Consider the following 15,513-nt stretch of genomic DNA (forward strand, 5'->3'; position numbering starts at 1 on the left):
TATTTGAGGATCCGTTCTTCTTGAATACGTTGTATAGGTGGTTCTCCTGTTTTTTGAAGTTCGTCTGTGCTGCAGTGTGTGGTGGCTCGTTGGAATAGTGTTCTCATACAACTTTGTGTGTGTTGGGATGGTTGCTGGTGTAGTTAGGTATTTGGTATTAAGTAATCCACCAACACTCTCAAACAAAAACTAACAAATTTAAAAGACCCAGTACAACCCATGGACAAAACCAACATCGTCTACACAATTCCATGCAAGGACTGCCACAAACACTACGTAGGACAAACAGGAAGAAAGTTAGCCACCAGGATACACGAACACTAGCTAGCCACAAAAAGACGCGACCCTCTCTCCCTCGTAGCCCTACACACGGATGAAAAAAACCACCATTTCGACTGGGACAACACATCTACCCTGGGACAGGCTAAGCAAAGACATGCCAGAGAATTCCTAGAGGCCTGGCACTCCAACCACAACGCCATAAACAAACACATAGATCTAGATGCCATCTATCAGCCCTTCAGAAAACGAACAGGAAATGATATCACCACAAACCCCAGGAACCCCATCCAGGAGAAAGATATAAATAGAAAGCAGGAGACAACAGCTTCGCTTCACTTGGAGGTTGCCACTGATGATGTTACCTAGCCAGGTAATGAAATATCTGGATATCAAACCTACAGCTCAGCGAGCAACACCTACACCCTCAACCTCAACCTCAACCTGAGCTACAAACCTTCACAAACCTTGCAAAAATTTTCTTTTCTGGATCAAGCCACTGAGAAGTCCTGGAAGAACATGATCTTAGAGCCCTCGTAAATTAGGGCTTTTAGCTCTTTCCCCTGGATTCTGGAAGATTCCACGATTCTCTCCTTGACTCTGTAATGATAATACCACACCAGGAGAGGATGAGGACGTTGACCCAGACCCAATCTCCGCGCTGTGAGACAGTGAGACTTCTCTATCTTCAATCCTCTCATACCAGCCTCCAAATTGAGGAATTTCGGCAGCCAGTCCTCAACACATTCCGCAGGCCACTCACCTTCCTTACCCTCGGGCAGACCAATGATCCAAATGTTTTTTTCTTCTGCCCCTGTTCTCAAGATCATCCACTTGGTCGCGCAAATTACAGACCTGCATATCCAGGGCTTTGATCCTATCTTCAGAGGAACTGGCATCAGCTTCCACCACTGTGACCTTGTGCTCCACCTCATCCGTCCTCTTTTCCAGCTCTCCCAGCTGCTGTTTATGCTTCTGCAGCATGAGAGAGGTCAGGGCCAGCTCCGCCTCTATTTGTTTCCCCAACATCTCACAAGATTTTGCGAGCTCCTTCACTAGGGCCTAGAAAGTAATTGGGTCCAAGGATCCTGCAGCCTGGGCCGCAGGCCTGGCCTCTGTCACTCCTCCTCCCTTCTTTGTCGTCTCTGGAAAGCAAGAAAAACAGATAAGTTAACTTTTCAGTTTCCTGGTACTCCACTACCTTTGTGGAGCCCCAGGACATCGCGATGGTCCAGGATGGGTGAGTTAAAAGTTTGTCCTGCTTGTGCTGCGTGTGGAGCTCTGACGTGATCCTCTCAGATCGCCGCCATCTTTGATCCCTTCTTCTACAGTTTTAAACTAAAAGAACAGCTCCCTCCATACTGTCCCCATCAAACAGGTAAGATACAGAGTAAAGCTTCCTCGGTTCTTTTAAACTGACAATAAAGCTCTTACTGCATTGTCTCCTTCAAACACTCGAAATGCAGGGACAGCGTGAGGCTGCATACAGAGTAAAGCACTCTCTGCACTGCAACATCAAACACCTCCAGGACAGGGAACAGAACAGAGTTAGATCAAAGCTGAAAATGTGTTGCTGGAAAAGCGCAGCAGGTCAGGCAGCATCCAAGGAACAGGCGATTCGACGTTTCAGGCATAAGCCTGAAGAAGGGCTTATGCCCGAAACGTCGAACATCCTGTTCCATGGATGCTGCCTGACCTGCTGCGCTTTTCCAGCAACACATCTCAGCTCTGATCTCCAGCATCTGCAGACCTCACTTTCTCTCGAAGAGTTAGATCAAAGCAAAGCTCCTTCTACACTGTCCCCCAACAAACATTCCCAGTACAGGTAAACCACAGGGTTAGATTCAGAGTAGAGCTCCCTCTACATTGTCCCCACCAAACATTCCCAGCACAGATTTATCAGAATAAAGTTCCCTCCACAGTACTGACTACCTCCACTATACGGGTAAAAAATGAGGTCTGCAGATGCTGGAGATCACAGCTGAAAATGTGTGGCTGGTTAAAGCACAGCAGGTTAGGCAGCATCCAAGGAACAGGAAATTCAACATTTCGGGCATAAGCCCTTCATCAGGAAGGGCTGATGAAGGGCTTATGGCCGAAACGTCGAATTTCCTGCTCCTTGGATGCTGCCTAACCTGCTGTGCTTTAACCAGCAACACCTTTTCAGCTACCTCCACTATAGTTACAACCAGTGCTTGCAGAAGCTTCCAGCTGCTGCTCTCTCACAACATGCCTCATTATCCCTTATTGAAATTGTACAAAGTATTTCCAATAGCAAGTCAATTCACTCATTCGCTTCTCTGACTGATCCTATCAGTCTAACAAAGTATAGAGTGGAACCTGGGAGAAAGATATTGATATGTTTATGGTTTTTAATTCATCTACAATGCTCAGCTTTCAATTATCCAACCCACAGTGATCGATAGGGTAAGGGCTAGGGTTAGTGTTCGGTTTAGGGTTAACCCTAAGGTTACCGCTAACTCTTACCATATTTTGCATTAGAATAAGTTTTGCTTTTGTTCCTGTTGGCAATACAGCTGCTTTGTTGTTTTTCATTATGTGTCATTTCTCAAATACAATGAGACTGTCTGGGGTAACTGGGAGTGCTAACTGTCTGCACTTCCTTACAACTGATATCACCAGATAATGTCACCAGGGATGAGTCACAGGGCCAGAGCTATGTCTGGTTTATTATTATAATCTGCATGAAGATATTAATGTGGCTCTGGGACCCATCGTGCAAGAACACAATTCAAAGTCCATGTCTGTACCAGACTAATAGATGCTTCTGTAAGTTCTAAAGGAGAAGCATAAGCAGGAATAATTAACTTGCAGGAAATACTGAACAGGCTGTGGATTTGAACAAAAGAAGGCTGAGATGTGACCAGATTGATGGCGTTAAAATTATAAAAGAATATTTGCACCAAAGCGATTTGAACTTTGAATTGTTAGTTGCTTGTGTGTCCCGGAAGGTACATGTATAAATACACAAGGTCAGGTTCTTCACAGACGGAAAAAAAGTTTACATGCATTGTACCTGTTTTGGCTCACTGAAAGAGTTGACAACTGTACATTTGTTCCTTTCCCTGGCAATGCCTTCACCAATCAGAGTCAACCCTGACATAAAATTCAAGCAAAGCCTGGAAGTTAATTGTCAGGCATCAGTAACTGGTGCATTTCCCATGGCCATGCCTCTGCCAATCAGAATCCACTTGATACCGAATCAGCACGCTCCTGTTGAATGGTATAAATGTTGTGTTTTCCCTTTAATTTGGTATTTCTTCAAAATTGTCTTAATGAGTATATGGTGTCTGATTGTAATAGTAGAGGCATAAAGTACAAGAGGTGGGGAGATGATGTTTATCTGGGTACAAGGTACATGTCAGATCTCAGCTGAAGTATTGGGCACAGTTCGGGACATCACATTCTGGGAAAGAATGGAATTCTTGGAATGCATTAGATTTACAAGAATGAGAGACTTCAGTGATGGGGATAAATTGAAGAAGTTGGGATTGTTCTGTTTGGAAAGTAGAAGGCTGAGAGGAAATCTGACAGATGTTTTCAAAATCACGAGAGTGTAAGGACAGAGAAGAATTAGAATTAGGTTTTATTGGCAGATCAATTCAAGTACAGAGTTACAGGAGCAAAGTGAAAACTATTCAAATCGTCATCTTAGGTATGAAGGTAATTGGGTATAATACAGGAAAGTAAAGAAATACAGTTAAATGTTCAACATTACAGTCCCTCCATAACCATGGGCTACAGTCTCTCCACATTGGGCTTTTGCCCAACTGGGCATGCTCTCCCCCTGCACTGGGCTCAATCTCCCCCTGCACTGGGCTCACTCTCCCCCTGCACTGAGTTCACTCTCCCACTGCACTGGGCTCACTCTCCCCCTGCACTGGGCTCACTCCCCCCCACTGCACTGGGCTCACTCTCCCCCTGCACTGGGCTCACTCCCCCCCACTGCTCTGGGCACACTCTCCCCCTGCACTGGGCTCAGTCTCCTCCTGCACTGAGTTCACTCTCCCCCTGCACTGGGCTCACTCCCCCCCCCCCCCCCCCACTGCACTGGGCTCACTCACCTCCTGCTCTGGGCTCACTCTCCCCCTGCACTGGGCTCACTCCCCCCCCACCCCCCCACTGCACTGGGCTCACTCACCTCCTGCTCTGGGCTCACTCTCCCCCTGCACTGGGCTCACTCCCCCCCCCCCCCCCACTGCACTGGGCTCACTCTCCCCCTGCACTGGGCTCACTCCCCCCCCCCACTGCACTGGGCTCACTCACCTCCTGCTCTGGGCTCACTCTCCCCCTGCACTGGGCTCACTCCCCCCCCACTGCACTGGGCTCACTCTCCCCCTGCACTGGGCTCACTCACCTCCTGCTCTGGGCTCACTCTCCTCCTGCACTGGGCTCACTCACCTCCTGCTCTGGGCTCACTCTCCCCCTGCACTGGGCTCACTCCCCCCCCACTGCACTGGGCTCACTCTCCCCCTGCACTGGGCTCACTCAGCCCCTGCACTGGGCTCACTCTCCCCTTGCACTGGGCTCACTCTCCCCCTGCACTGGGCTCACTCTCCTCCTGCACTGGGCTCACTCACCTCCTGCTCTGGGCACACTCTCCCCCTGCACTGGGCTCACACTCCCCCTGCACTGGGCTCACACTCCCCCTGCACTGGGCTCACTCTCCTCCTGCACTGGGCTCACTCTCCCCCTGCACTGGGCTCACTCTCGCCCCGTACTGGGCTCACTCCCCCCCACTGCACTGGGCTCACTCTCCCCCTGCACTGGGCTCACTCTCCTCCTGCACTGGGCTCACTCTCCCCTTGCACTGGGCTCACTCTCCCCTTGCACTGGGCTCACTCTCCCCTTGCACTGGGCTTACTCCCCCCCACTGCACTGGGCTCACTCTCCTCCTGCACTGGGCTCACTCTCCTCCTGCACTGGGCTCACTCCCCCCTGCACTGGGCTCACTCAGCCCCTGCACTGGGCTCACTCAGCCCCTGCACTGGGCTCACTCTCCCCTTGCACTGGGCTCACTCTCCTCCTGCACTGGGCTCACTCAGCCCCTGCACTGGGCTCACTCCCCCCCACTGCACTGGGCTCACTCTCCTCCTGCACTGGGCTCACTCACCCCATGCACTGGGCTCACTCTCCCCTTGCACTGGGCTCACTCCCCCCCCACTGCACTGGGCTCACTCTTCTCCTACACTGGGCTCACTCCCCCCTGCACTGGGCTCACTCTCCTCCTGCACTGGGCTCACTCCCCCCTGCACTGGGCTCACTCAGCCCCTGCACTGGGCTCACTCAGCCCCTGCACTGGGCTCACTCTCCCCTTGCACTGGGCTCACTCTCCTCCTGCACTGGGCTCACTCAGCCCCTGCACTGGGCTCACTCCCCCCCACTGCACTGGGCTCACTCTCCTCCTGCACTGGGCTCACTCACCCCATGCACTGGGCTCACTCTCCCCTTGCACTGGGCTCACTCCCCCCCCACTGCACTGGGCTCACTCTTCTCCTACACTGGGCTCACTCCCCCCTGCACTGGGCTCACACACCCCACGAGGGCTTGCTCTCCCATGCACTGTTCCTGGTTGTTAAAGGTGCAAGTGCCAGAGGATGGAGACGTAGAGTCATGTACAAATGAAGTAAGGACCTGCACTGCCTCCAAATATGGTGAAACCTGTTCACATCAGACATTCAAGAGGGGCATTGGCTGGTTATGTGGAAAGAAATAATGTGCAAGGGATATGGGGAAAAGGCAGGAAATTAGCACAAGGCAATAGGAGGAGATGGGCTGAATGGCCTCTTTCTAAACAATAATAATTCTGATACTCTGAAATTCTGCCATTCTGAATGCAAGATGAAAAGGTTCGACTAAATGTGCCTGTTTTCTCAACAATGCTCAAGATTTGGACGAGCTCCTAAACCAGACTTATAAAGGCCACAAATACACTCACCAACAAGAGCAATGGAGAGTTCAGGTCAAACATGCTTACACAGAGAGGAAATCACTCTCCCAGGGAGTGGTATGGTTCACTCATACCAACGTTATACATGGGGTGCTAGGGATGTGTATGAGAGGGGAGGTAGGTATATTGACAGGATGGACTGAAGAGGGGTAGGATTCTGGGTCAGTGGTGCTGGAAGAGCACAGCAGTTCAGGCAGCATCCAAGGAGCAGGAAAATCGATGTTTCGGGCAAATGCCCTTCGTCAGGAATAAAGGCAGAGAGCCTGAAACGTGGAGAGATAAGCTAGAGGAGGGTGGGGGTGGGGTGAAAGTAGCCTAGAGTACAATAGGTGAGTGGGGGAAGGGATGAAGGTGATAAGTCAAGGAGGAGGGTGGAGTGGATAGGTGGAAAGAAGATAGGCAGGTAGAACAAGTCCGGACAAGTCATGGGGACAGTGCTGAGCTGGAAGTTTGGAACTAGGGTGAGGTGGGGAAGGGGAAATGAGGAAACTGTTGAAGTCCACATTGATACCCTGGGGTTGAAGTGTTCCGAGGCAGAAGATGAGGCGTTCTTCCTCCAGGCGTCTGGTGGTGAGGGAGCGGCGGTGAAGGAAGCCCAGGACCTCCATGTCCTCGGCAGAGTGGGAGGGGGAGTTGAAATGTTGGGCCACAGGGCGGTGTGGTTGATTGATGCGGGTGTCCCGGAGATGTTCCCTAAAGCGCTCTGCTAGGAGGCATCCAGTCTCCCCAATGTAGAGGAGACCACATCGGGAGCAATGGACACAATAGAACATAGAACATAGAAAAATACAGCGCAGTACAGGCCCTTCGGCCCTCGATGTTGCGCCGATCCAAGCCCACCGAACCTACACTAGCCCACTATCCTCCATATGCCTATCCAATGCCCGTTTAAATGCCCATAAAGAGGGAGAGTCCACCATTGCTACTGGCAGGGCATTCCATGAACTCATGACTCGCTGAGTAAAGAATCTACCCCTAACATCTGTCCGATACCTACCACCCCTTAATTTAAAGCTATGCCCCCTCGTAATAGCTGACTCCATACGTGGAAAAAGGTCTCATGGTCAACCCTATCTAAACCCCTAATCATCTTGTACACCTCTATCAAGTCACCCCTTAACCTTCTTTTCTCCAATGAGAACAGCCCCAAGTGCCTCAGCCTTTCCTCATACGATCTTCCTACCATGCCAGGCAACATCCTGATAAATTCCTCTGCACCTGTTCCAGTGCCTCCACATCCTTCCTATAGTATGGCGACCAAAACTGCACACAATACTCCAGATGCGGCCGCACCAGAGTCTTATACAACTGCAACATGACCTCAGGACTCCAGAACTCAATTCCTCTACCAATAAAAGCCAGTACGCCATATGCCTTCTTCACAGCACTATTTACCTGGGTGGCAACTTTCAGAGACCTGTGTACATGGACACCAAGATCCCTCTGCTCATCCACACTACCAAGTATCCGACCATTAGCCCAGTACCCCATCTTCTTGTTACTCTTACCAAAGTGAATCACTTCACACTTAGCTACATTGAACTCCATTTGCCACCTTTCTGCCCAGCTCTGCAGCTTATCTATATCCAGTTGTAACCTGTCACATCCTTCCTCATTGTCAACAACTCCACGACTTTTGTATCATCTGCAAACTTGGTCACCCAACCTTCTAGCCCCTCCTCCAGGTCATTTATAAAAATGACAAACAGCAATGGTCCCAGAACAGATCCTTGCAGAACACCGCTGGTAACTGCACTCCAAGATGAACTTTTACCATCAACTACTACCCTCTGTCTCCTTCCAGCCAGCCAATTCCTAATCCAAACCTCCAACTCCCCCTCAATGCCATACCTCCGTAGTTTTTGCAGTAGCCTACAATGGGGAACCTTATCAAACGCCTTACTAAAATCCATATACACCACATCTACCACTTTACCCTCGTCCACCTCCTTAGTCACCTTCTCAAGGAATTCAATAAGGTTTGTGAGGCACGACCTGCCCTTCACAAAACCATGCTGACTATTCTTGATCACATTATTCCTATCCAGATGTTCATAAATCCTATCCCTTACAATTCTCTCTAAGACTTTGCCCACAACAGAAGTGAGACTCACCGGCCTATAGTTACTAGGGTTATCCCTACTCCCCTTCTTGAACAAGGGAACCACATTTGCTATCCTCCAGTCTTCTGGCACTATTCCTGTAGACAACGAGGACATAAAAATCAAGGCCAATGACTCTGCAATCTCCTCCCTTGCTTCCCAGAGAATCCTAGGATAAATGCCATCAGGCCCAGGGGACTTATCTATTTTCACCCTTTCCAGAATTTCCGACACCTCTTCCCTACATATCTCAAAGCCATCCATTCTAATTAATTGTGACTCAATATTCACATTGGCAACAATGTCCTGTTCCTGATATAGGTGAGGACCAGTTCAGCCAAACGAATGAGAGCGTCAGTGGAAGGGTACTGTTGGGGAGGTCGGGTGAGGAAAAAAACAGAGGACCTGGAGGCCCTGGTCATGGTGGATGGAGGTGTAGAGGGATTGGATATCCATGGTGAAGATGAGGCATTGGGGGCCACAGAAACGGAAGTCTTTGAGGAAGTGGAGGGCGTGGGTGGTGTCTTGAACGTATGTGGGGAGTTCCTGGACTAGTGGGGATAGGACAGTGTCGAGGTAGGTAGAGATGAGTTCAGTAGGGCAGGAGCATGCTGAGACAATGGGTCGGCCAGAGTGGTCAGGCTTGTGGATCTTGGGAAGGAGGTAGAACCGGGCAGTGCGGAGTTCCTGGATTATGAGGTTGGAAGCTGTGGGTGGGAGATCTCCTGAGGTGATGAGGTTCTGTACAGTCTGGGAGATGATGGTTTGGTGATGGGCGGTGGGGTCATGGTTGAGGGGACGGTAGGAAGAGGTGTCCTCGAGTTGGCATTTGGAGGTGTAGAGGTCAGTGTGCCAGACTACCACTGCGTCCCCTTTATCTGCTGGCTTGATGGTGAGGTTGGGATTGGAGCAGAGGGATTGGAGGGCTGCGCGTTGTGAGAGTGAGAGGTTAGAGTGGGGGGGGGGGGGGGGGTAGACAGGTTGAGGCGGTTAATGTCCCGGCGGCAGTTGGAAATGAAGAGGTCGAGGGCAGATAATCGGCCAGTGTGGGGTATCCAGGTGGATGCAGTGTGTTGGAGGTGGGCAAAGGGGTCCTCGGAAGGTGGGCAGGAGTCCTGATTGTGAAAGTAAGCTCGGAGGCTTTAGGGAACATCTCGGGGACACCCGCACCAATCAACCACACCGCCCTGTGGGCCAACATTTCAACTCCACCTCCCACTCTGCCGAGGACATGGAGGTCCTGGGCCTCCTTCACCGCCGCCCCCTCACCACCAGACGCCTGGAGGAAGAACGTCTCATCTTCTGCCTCGGAACACTTCAATCCCAGGGCATCAATGTGGACTTCAACAGTTTCCTCATTTCCCTTTCCCCCACCTCACCCTAGTTCCAAACTTCCAGCTCAGCACTGTCCCCATGACTTGTCCGGACTTGTCCTACCTGCCTATCTCCTTTCCCACCTATCCACTCCGCCCTCACACCCCCCCCCCCAACCTATCACCTTCACCCCCTCCCCCACTCACCCATTGTACTCTATGCTACTTTCTCCCCACCCCACCCTCCTCTCATTTATCTCTCCACCCTTCAGGCTCTCTGCCTTTATTCCTGATGAAGGGCTTTTGCCCAAAATGTCGATTTCGCTGCTCCTCGGATGCTGCCTGAACTGCTGTGCTCTTCCAGCACCACTAATCCAGAATCTGGTTTCCAGTATCTGCAGTCATTGTTTTTACCTACCCGAAGAGGAATAGGAGAGACTTCTGTGGAGCTTAAACATTTGATGGATTAATTTGGCTGAATGTGCAGTTTCTGTAATTCTGTGTCATTTGATGTGATTAAGTTTCCCAGTTCTAATGCTGGGCCAGCATAACTCATGTTATTTTCAAGGTTTCAAGTTGGAACCATTTTTCCTTTTGATTTTTCGGATCTTATGACAGCAATATTTCAAGCAGAGTGTTGTGTGCCAGCTATGGTTACAATACAAATCCTGTCTCTAACCTGCACTCTGTGAGCCCAGAATCGAAAATGATAATCCAGTGAGAGTACTGTGGGAATGCTGCACTGTTGTTGCTGCTACCATCTTGTGTGAGTTATTAAACATGGATTCCATTTTCCCCTCACATGTACATGAAATCTCGTCACACAATGGGGAGGTCACTTAGCTCAATCTGGGTTGCGATACAATGTGACACCATTTCTCAACCCTGGCTGAAGTTACTATGAAGGGCTCACCTTTCTCCTGGGGCATGGTGACCTTCAGGTTAAACCATCTTTCTCCAATCAGAGAGCAGCCCTATGGTGACGTTAACACTTCTTTTACATGAAAGGTATTAGCTAGAGATACAGTGGGGGAATTCTTCCAGCTGACCTGAGTCAATATTTATCTTTTAACTTCTTTATTCATTCACAGGGTGTGTGCATCTCAGGCTAGGCCAGCATTTATTACCCAGAGGGCAGTTAAGAGTCAACCACATTGCTGTGGGTCTGGAGTCACATGTAGGCCAGACCAGGTAAGGATGGCAGTATCCTTCCTTCGAAGGCATTAGTGAACCAGATGGGTTTTTCCAACTATCATTTCATGGCCATGAGACTCTTAATTTCAGGTATTTATTGAATTCAAATTCCACCATGGGCATGGCAGGATCCAAACCTGGCTTCCCAGAACATTCTGGATCTCTGGATTAATTCCTGATGAAGGGCTTTTGCCCGAAACGTCGAATTTCCTGTTTCTTGGATGCTGCTTGACCTGCTGCGCTTTAACCAGCAACACATTTTCATCTCTGGATTAACAGTCCAGCGATAACATCACCAGGCCATTGCCTCTTGGTAATATTAACTAACATTGCTAAAATATCAGTGCTGTATAAAGTAATGGTTTGGAAGGTGTTAATATTCATGTTATACTGACTTCACCCATTCCACTGGTATCACACACAGTCTGAGGCTGGACATAACAAGTTGTTCTCGAGCTTTCAGAGGGAGCACATGGGTCTGGATCAGCTCCTGAAAGTCCCAGTCATTATACCCAATCAAATGGAATTGTTCTTATTGCTATTGTGAAAAAAAATCTTGTTCTCGGAATACAGTCCCTACAGTAGATAATCTACAGTGGTGTTTCCTCTACAGCTAATCTCTAGATAGATCCAAGACAAAAAAAGACAAGGAGGGATTGAACCACCTCAAACAATCCTTCCCCAGTTCTATAAACCAGGAGAGGGACAAAAACTCCAAGGTGCCAGGAATGGTCATCTGGGAAAACACCTCAAACTGGGCCATTGTCTCATTGCTGCTTGTGGGGTCTTGCTGTGTGCAGGTGGATGTTGTGCCTACATTAAACAGTACTGCAAAGCTATGTTATTTAGTGTGAAGAGTGAAAGTCCTGAGGTTGGGAAAGTCACTGGATAAATGTACGTTGTCTCTTTAGCTGTCAGTTGTACCGACAAAGACCAAGGGTTAGATTTTTTTATCCCACCCAACCAAATGTTATAGGTTGGAGGCAAGTCCATTTCAACTCTAACCCTGGGTCATCTCCGTAACGATGAGGATGGGAGGTTAGCAGACCCCCTGATATATTACAATAAATAATAAGGAATCAACTGGGTTTCATTAAAAGTTCAATTGACCCCCAATAACATACTGAATGACGATTGGTCTGGACAGCTAGGCAGGATTGGGAAGCCTGTATTTGGAAAGGTTTTTGAGAAGCGTGATGTTGGCATTCTACAATATCCATGGAGTACCCTTTGTACAATACTGGCACCCCCTCACTGTACCCCCTACTCCAAGCAAATGGAGCTTTTCTTCATTAACACTCACTTGCTTTCCACAGCACCCCCTCACCAACCCACCCCTCACCAACCCACCCTGCACCAACCTGGTTTAGTTCTTCCTGCCAACTGCCCCCAAATTACCCAGTCCCAGGATCCCATGGTTTCCTGCAGTACCATCAGTGCCCACTACCCAGCTCCCAGCACTGTGACATTATTGGCACTGGCAGTCCATCAGATTGCCATTAACATATGAGCATGGAGTTCCTGCTCAGAATTAGCGACTGATATCCAAGGGGCGGTTAATGCAGGCGGGATGCAGCACTTCATTTTAGACACAGGGTAGGGGGGGCAGTGGGACTGGAAGGGAGAATGGGAGTGGGAGTGGGTATGACTGTGGTCGTAGACATGGGAGACGGAGCAAGTGCGGGAGACGGAGCAAGTGCGGGAGTTGGAGCGGGTGTGGGTGTCGGAGTGGGTGCGGATGTAGGAGTGGGCGTGGAAGAGGGTGTGGGTGTGGTGTAGGTGTGTGTGAGGGAGTGTATGTGGGTGTGAGTTGGCAGTGGGCTTAGGCGTAGGAGTGAGTGTGCAAGTGGGAATGGGAGCGGGAGTGGGTGTAGGAGCGGGTGCGGGTGTGTGTGTAGGTGTGGGTGTGGGTGTGGGGGTGGGTGTGGGTGTGGGTGTGGGAGTGGGTGTGGGTGTGAGAGTGGGTGTGGGTGTGGGAGAGGGTGTGGAAGTGGGTGTGGGAGTGGGTGTGGATGTGGGAGTGGGTGTGGGTGTGGGTGTGGGTATGCAAGTGGGTATGGGTGTGGGAGTGGGTGTGGGTGTGGGTGTGGGAATGGGTGTGGGTGTGGGTGTGGGAGTGGGTGTGGGTGTGGGTGTGGGAGTGGGAGTGGGAGTGGAAGCGGGTGTGGGTGTGGGTGTGGGTGTGGGAGTGGGTGTGGGTGTGGGAGTGGGTGAGGGTGTGGGTGTGGGTGTGCGTGTGGGTGTGGGGTGGGTGTGGGTATGGGTGTGGGTGTGGGTGTGGGAGTGGGTGTGGGAGTGGGTGTGGGTGTGGGTGTGGGTATGGGAGTGGGAGTGGGTGTGGGTGTGGGTGAGGGTGTGGGTGTGGGTGTGCGTGTGGGTGTGGGATTGGGAGTGGGTGTGGGTGTGGGTGTGGGTGTGGGTGTGGGAGTGGGTGTGGGAGTGGGTGTGGGTGTGGGTGTGGGTGTGCGTGTGGGTGTGGGGGTGGGTGTGGGTATGGATGTGGGAGTGGGTATGGATGTGGGAGTGGGTGTGGGAGTGGGAGTGGGTGTGGGTGTGGGTGTGGGAGTGGGAGTGGGTGTGGGTGTGGGTGTGGGTGTGGGAGTGGGTGTGGGTGTGGGTGAGGGTGTGGGTGTGGTTGTGGGAGAGGGTGTGGTTGTGGGTGTGGGAGTGGGTGTGGATGTGGGAGTGGAAGTGGGTGAGGGTGTGGGTGTGGGTGAGGGTGTGGGAGCGGGTGTGGTTGTATGTGTGGGTGTGGGTGTGGGAGTGGGTGTGGGAGTGAGTGTGGGTGAGGGTGTGGGAGTGGGAGTGGGTGTGGGTATGCGAGTGGGTATGGGTGTGGGAGTGGGTGTGGGTGTGGCTGTGGGAGTGGTAAGGGTGTGGGTGTGGGTGTGGGTGAGGGTGTGGGTGTGGTTGTGGGAGTGGGTGTGGCTGTGGGTGTGGGAGTGGGTGTGGATGTGGGAGTGGAAGTGGGTGAGGGTGTGGGTGTGGGTGAGGGTGTGGGATCGGGTGTGGTTGTATGTGTGGGTGTGGGTGTGGGAGTGGGTGTGGGAGTGGGTGTGGGTGTGGGTGTGGGTGTGGGTGTGGGTGTGGAAGTGGGTGAGGGTGTGAGTGTGCGTGTGGGTGTGTGTATGGGAGTGGGGGTGGGTGTGAGTATGGGTGTGGGAGTGGGTGTGGGTGTGGGAGTGGGTGTGGGTGTGGGAGTGGGTGTGGATGTGGGTGTGGGAGTGGGTGTGGGTGTGGGAGTTGAATTGGGTGTGGGTGTTGGATTGGGAGTGGGTGTGGGTGTGGGAGTGGGTGTGGGAGTGGGAGTGGGTGTGGGAGTGGGTGTCGGTGTGGGTGTCGGTGTGGGTGAGGGTGTGGGTGTGGGAGTGGGTGTGGGAGTGGGTGAGGGTGTGGGTGTGGGTGTGCGTGTGGGTGTGGGAGTGGGTGTGGGTGTGGGTGTGGGTGTGGAAGTGGGTGTGGGTGTGGGTGTGGGAGTGGGTGAGGGTGTGGGTGTGGGTGTGCGTGTGGGTGTGGGAGTGGGTGTGGGTGTGGGTGTGGGTGTGGAAGTGGGTGAGGGTGTGGGTGTGGGGGTGGGAGTGGGTATGGGTGTGGGAGTGGGTGTGGATGTGGGAGTGGAAGTGGGTGAGGGTGTGGGTGTGGGTGAGGGTGTGAGAGCGGGTGTGGTTGTATGTGTGGGTGTGGGTGTGGGAGTGGGTGTGGGAGTGGGTGTGGGTGTGGGAGTGGGTGCGGGTGTGGGTGAAGGTGTGGGTGTGGGAGTGGGAGTGGGTGTGGGTATGCGAGTGGGTATGGGTGTGGGAGTGGGTGTGGGTGTGGCTGTGGGTGTGGGAGTGGGTGTGGGTGTGGGAGTGGAAGTGGGTGTGGGTGTGGGTGTGGGATCGGGTGTGGTTGTATGTGTGGGTGTGGGTGTGGGAGTGGGTGTGGGAGTGGGTGTGGGTGTGGGTGTGGGAGTGGGTGTGGGTGTGGGTGTGGGTGTGGGTGTGGAAGTGGGTGAGGGTGTGGGTGTGGGTGTGCGTGTGGGTGTGTGTATGGGAGTGGGGGTGGGTGTGGGTGTGGGTGTGGGAGTGGGTGTGGGTGTGGGAGTGGGTGTGGGTGTGGGTGTGGGTGTGGGTGTGGGAGTGGGTGTGGGTGTGAGAGTGGGTGTGGGTGTGGGAGAGGGTGTGGAAGTGGGTGTGGGAGTGGGTGTGGATGTGGGAGTGGGTGTGGGTGTGGGTGTGGGTATGCGAGTGGGTATGGGTGTGGGAGTGGGTGTGGGAGTGGGTGTGGGTGTGGGTGTGGGAGTGGGTGTGGGTGTGGGTGTGGGAGTGGGTGTGGGTGTGGGTGTGGGAGTGGGAGTGGGAGTGGAAGCGGGTGTGGGTGTGGGTGTGGGTGTGGGAGTGGGTGTGGGTGTGGGAGTGGGTGAGGGTGTGGGTGTGGGTGTGGGTGTGGGTGTGGGGGTGGGTGTGGGTGTGGGTGTGGGTGTGGGTGTGGGAGTGGGTGTGGGAGTGGGTGTGGGTGTGGATGTGGGTGTGGGAGTGGGAGTGGGTGTGGGTGTGGGTGAGGGTGTGGGTGTGGGTGTGCGTGTGGTTGTGGGATTGGGAGTGGGTGTGGGTGTGGGTGTGCGTGTGGGTGTGGGAGTGGGTGTGGGAGTGGGTGTGGGTGGGTGTGGGTGTGC

At 52.4% G+C, this 15,513-nt stretch overlaps 1 protein-coding gene across 1 annotated transcript in view; it reads right to left on the minus strand.

Annotated features, from left to right (window-relative positions):
* Positions 1 to 1,309: 1,309 nt before the first annotated feature.
* The window catches only part of LOC132822856 (mucin-2-like), a 44,276-nt gene continuing 30,072 nt past the window's right edge, over positions 1,310 to 15,513 (minus strand). Inside the window, 2 exon segments of the mRNA XM_060836229.1 lie at positions 1,310 to 1,424; positions 13,847 to 15,423. Of these exon segments, the coding sequence (XP_060692212.1) occupies positions 1,310 to 1,424; positions 13,847 to 15,423 (1,692 nt within the window).

Source organism: Hemiscyllium ocellatum, chromosome 15 (genome assembly GCF_020745735.1).
Source record: "Hemiscyllium ocellatum isolate sHemOce1 chromosome 15, sHemOce1.pat.X.cur, whole genome shotgun sequence".
Classification (NCBI taxonomy): domain Eukaryota; kingdom Metazoa; phylum Chordata; class Chondrichthyes; order Orectolobiformes; family Hemiscylliidae; genus Hemiscyllium; species Hemiscyllium ocellatum.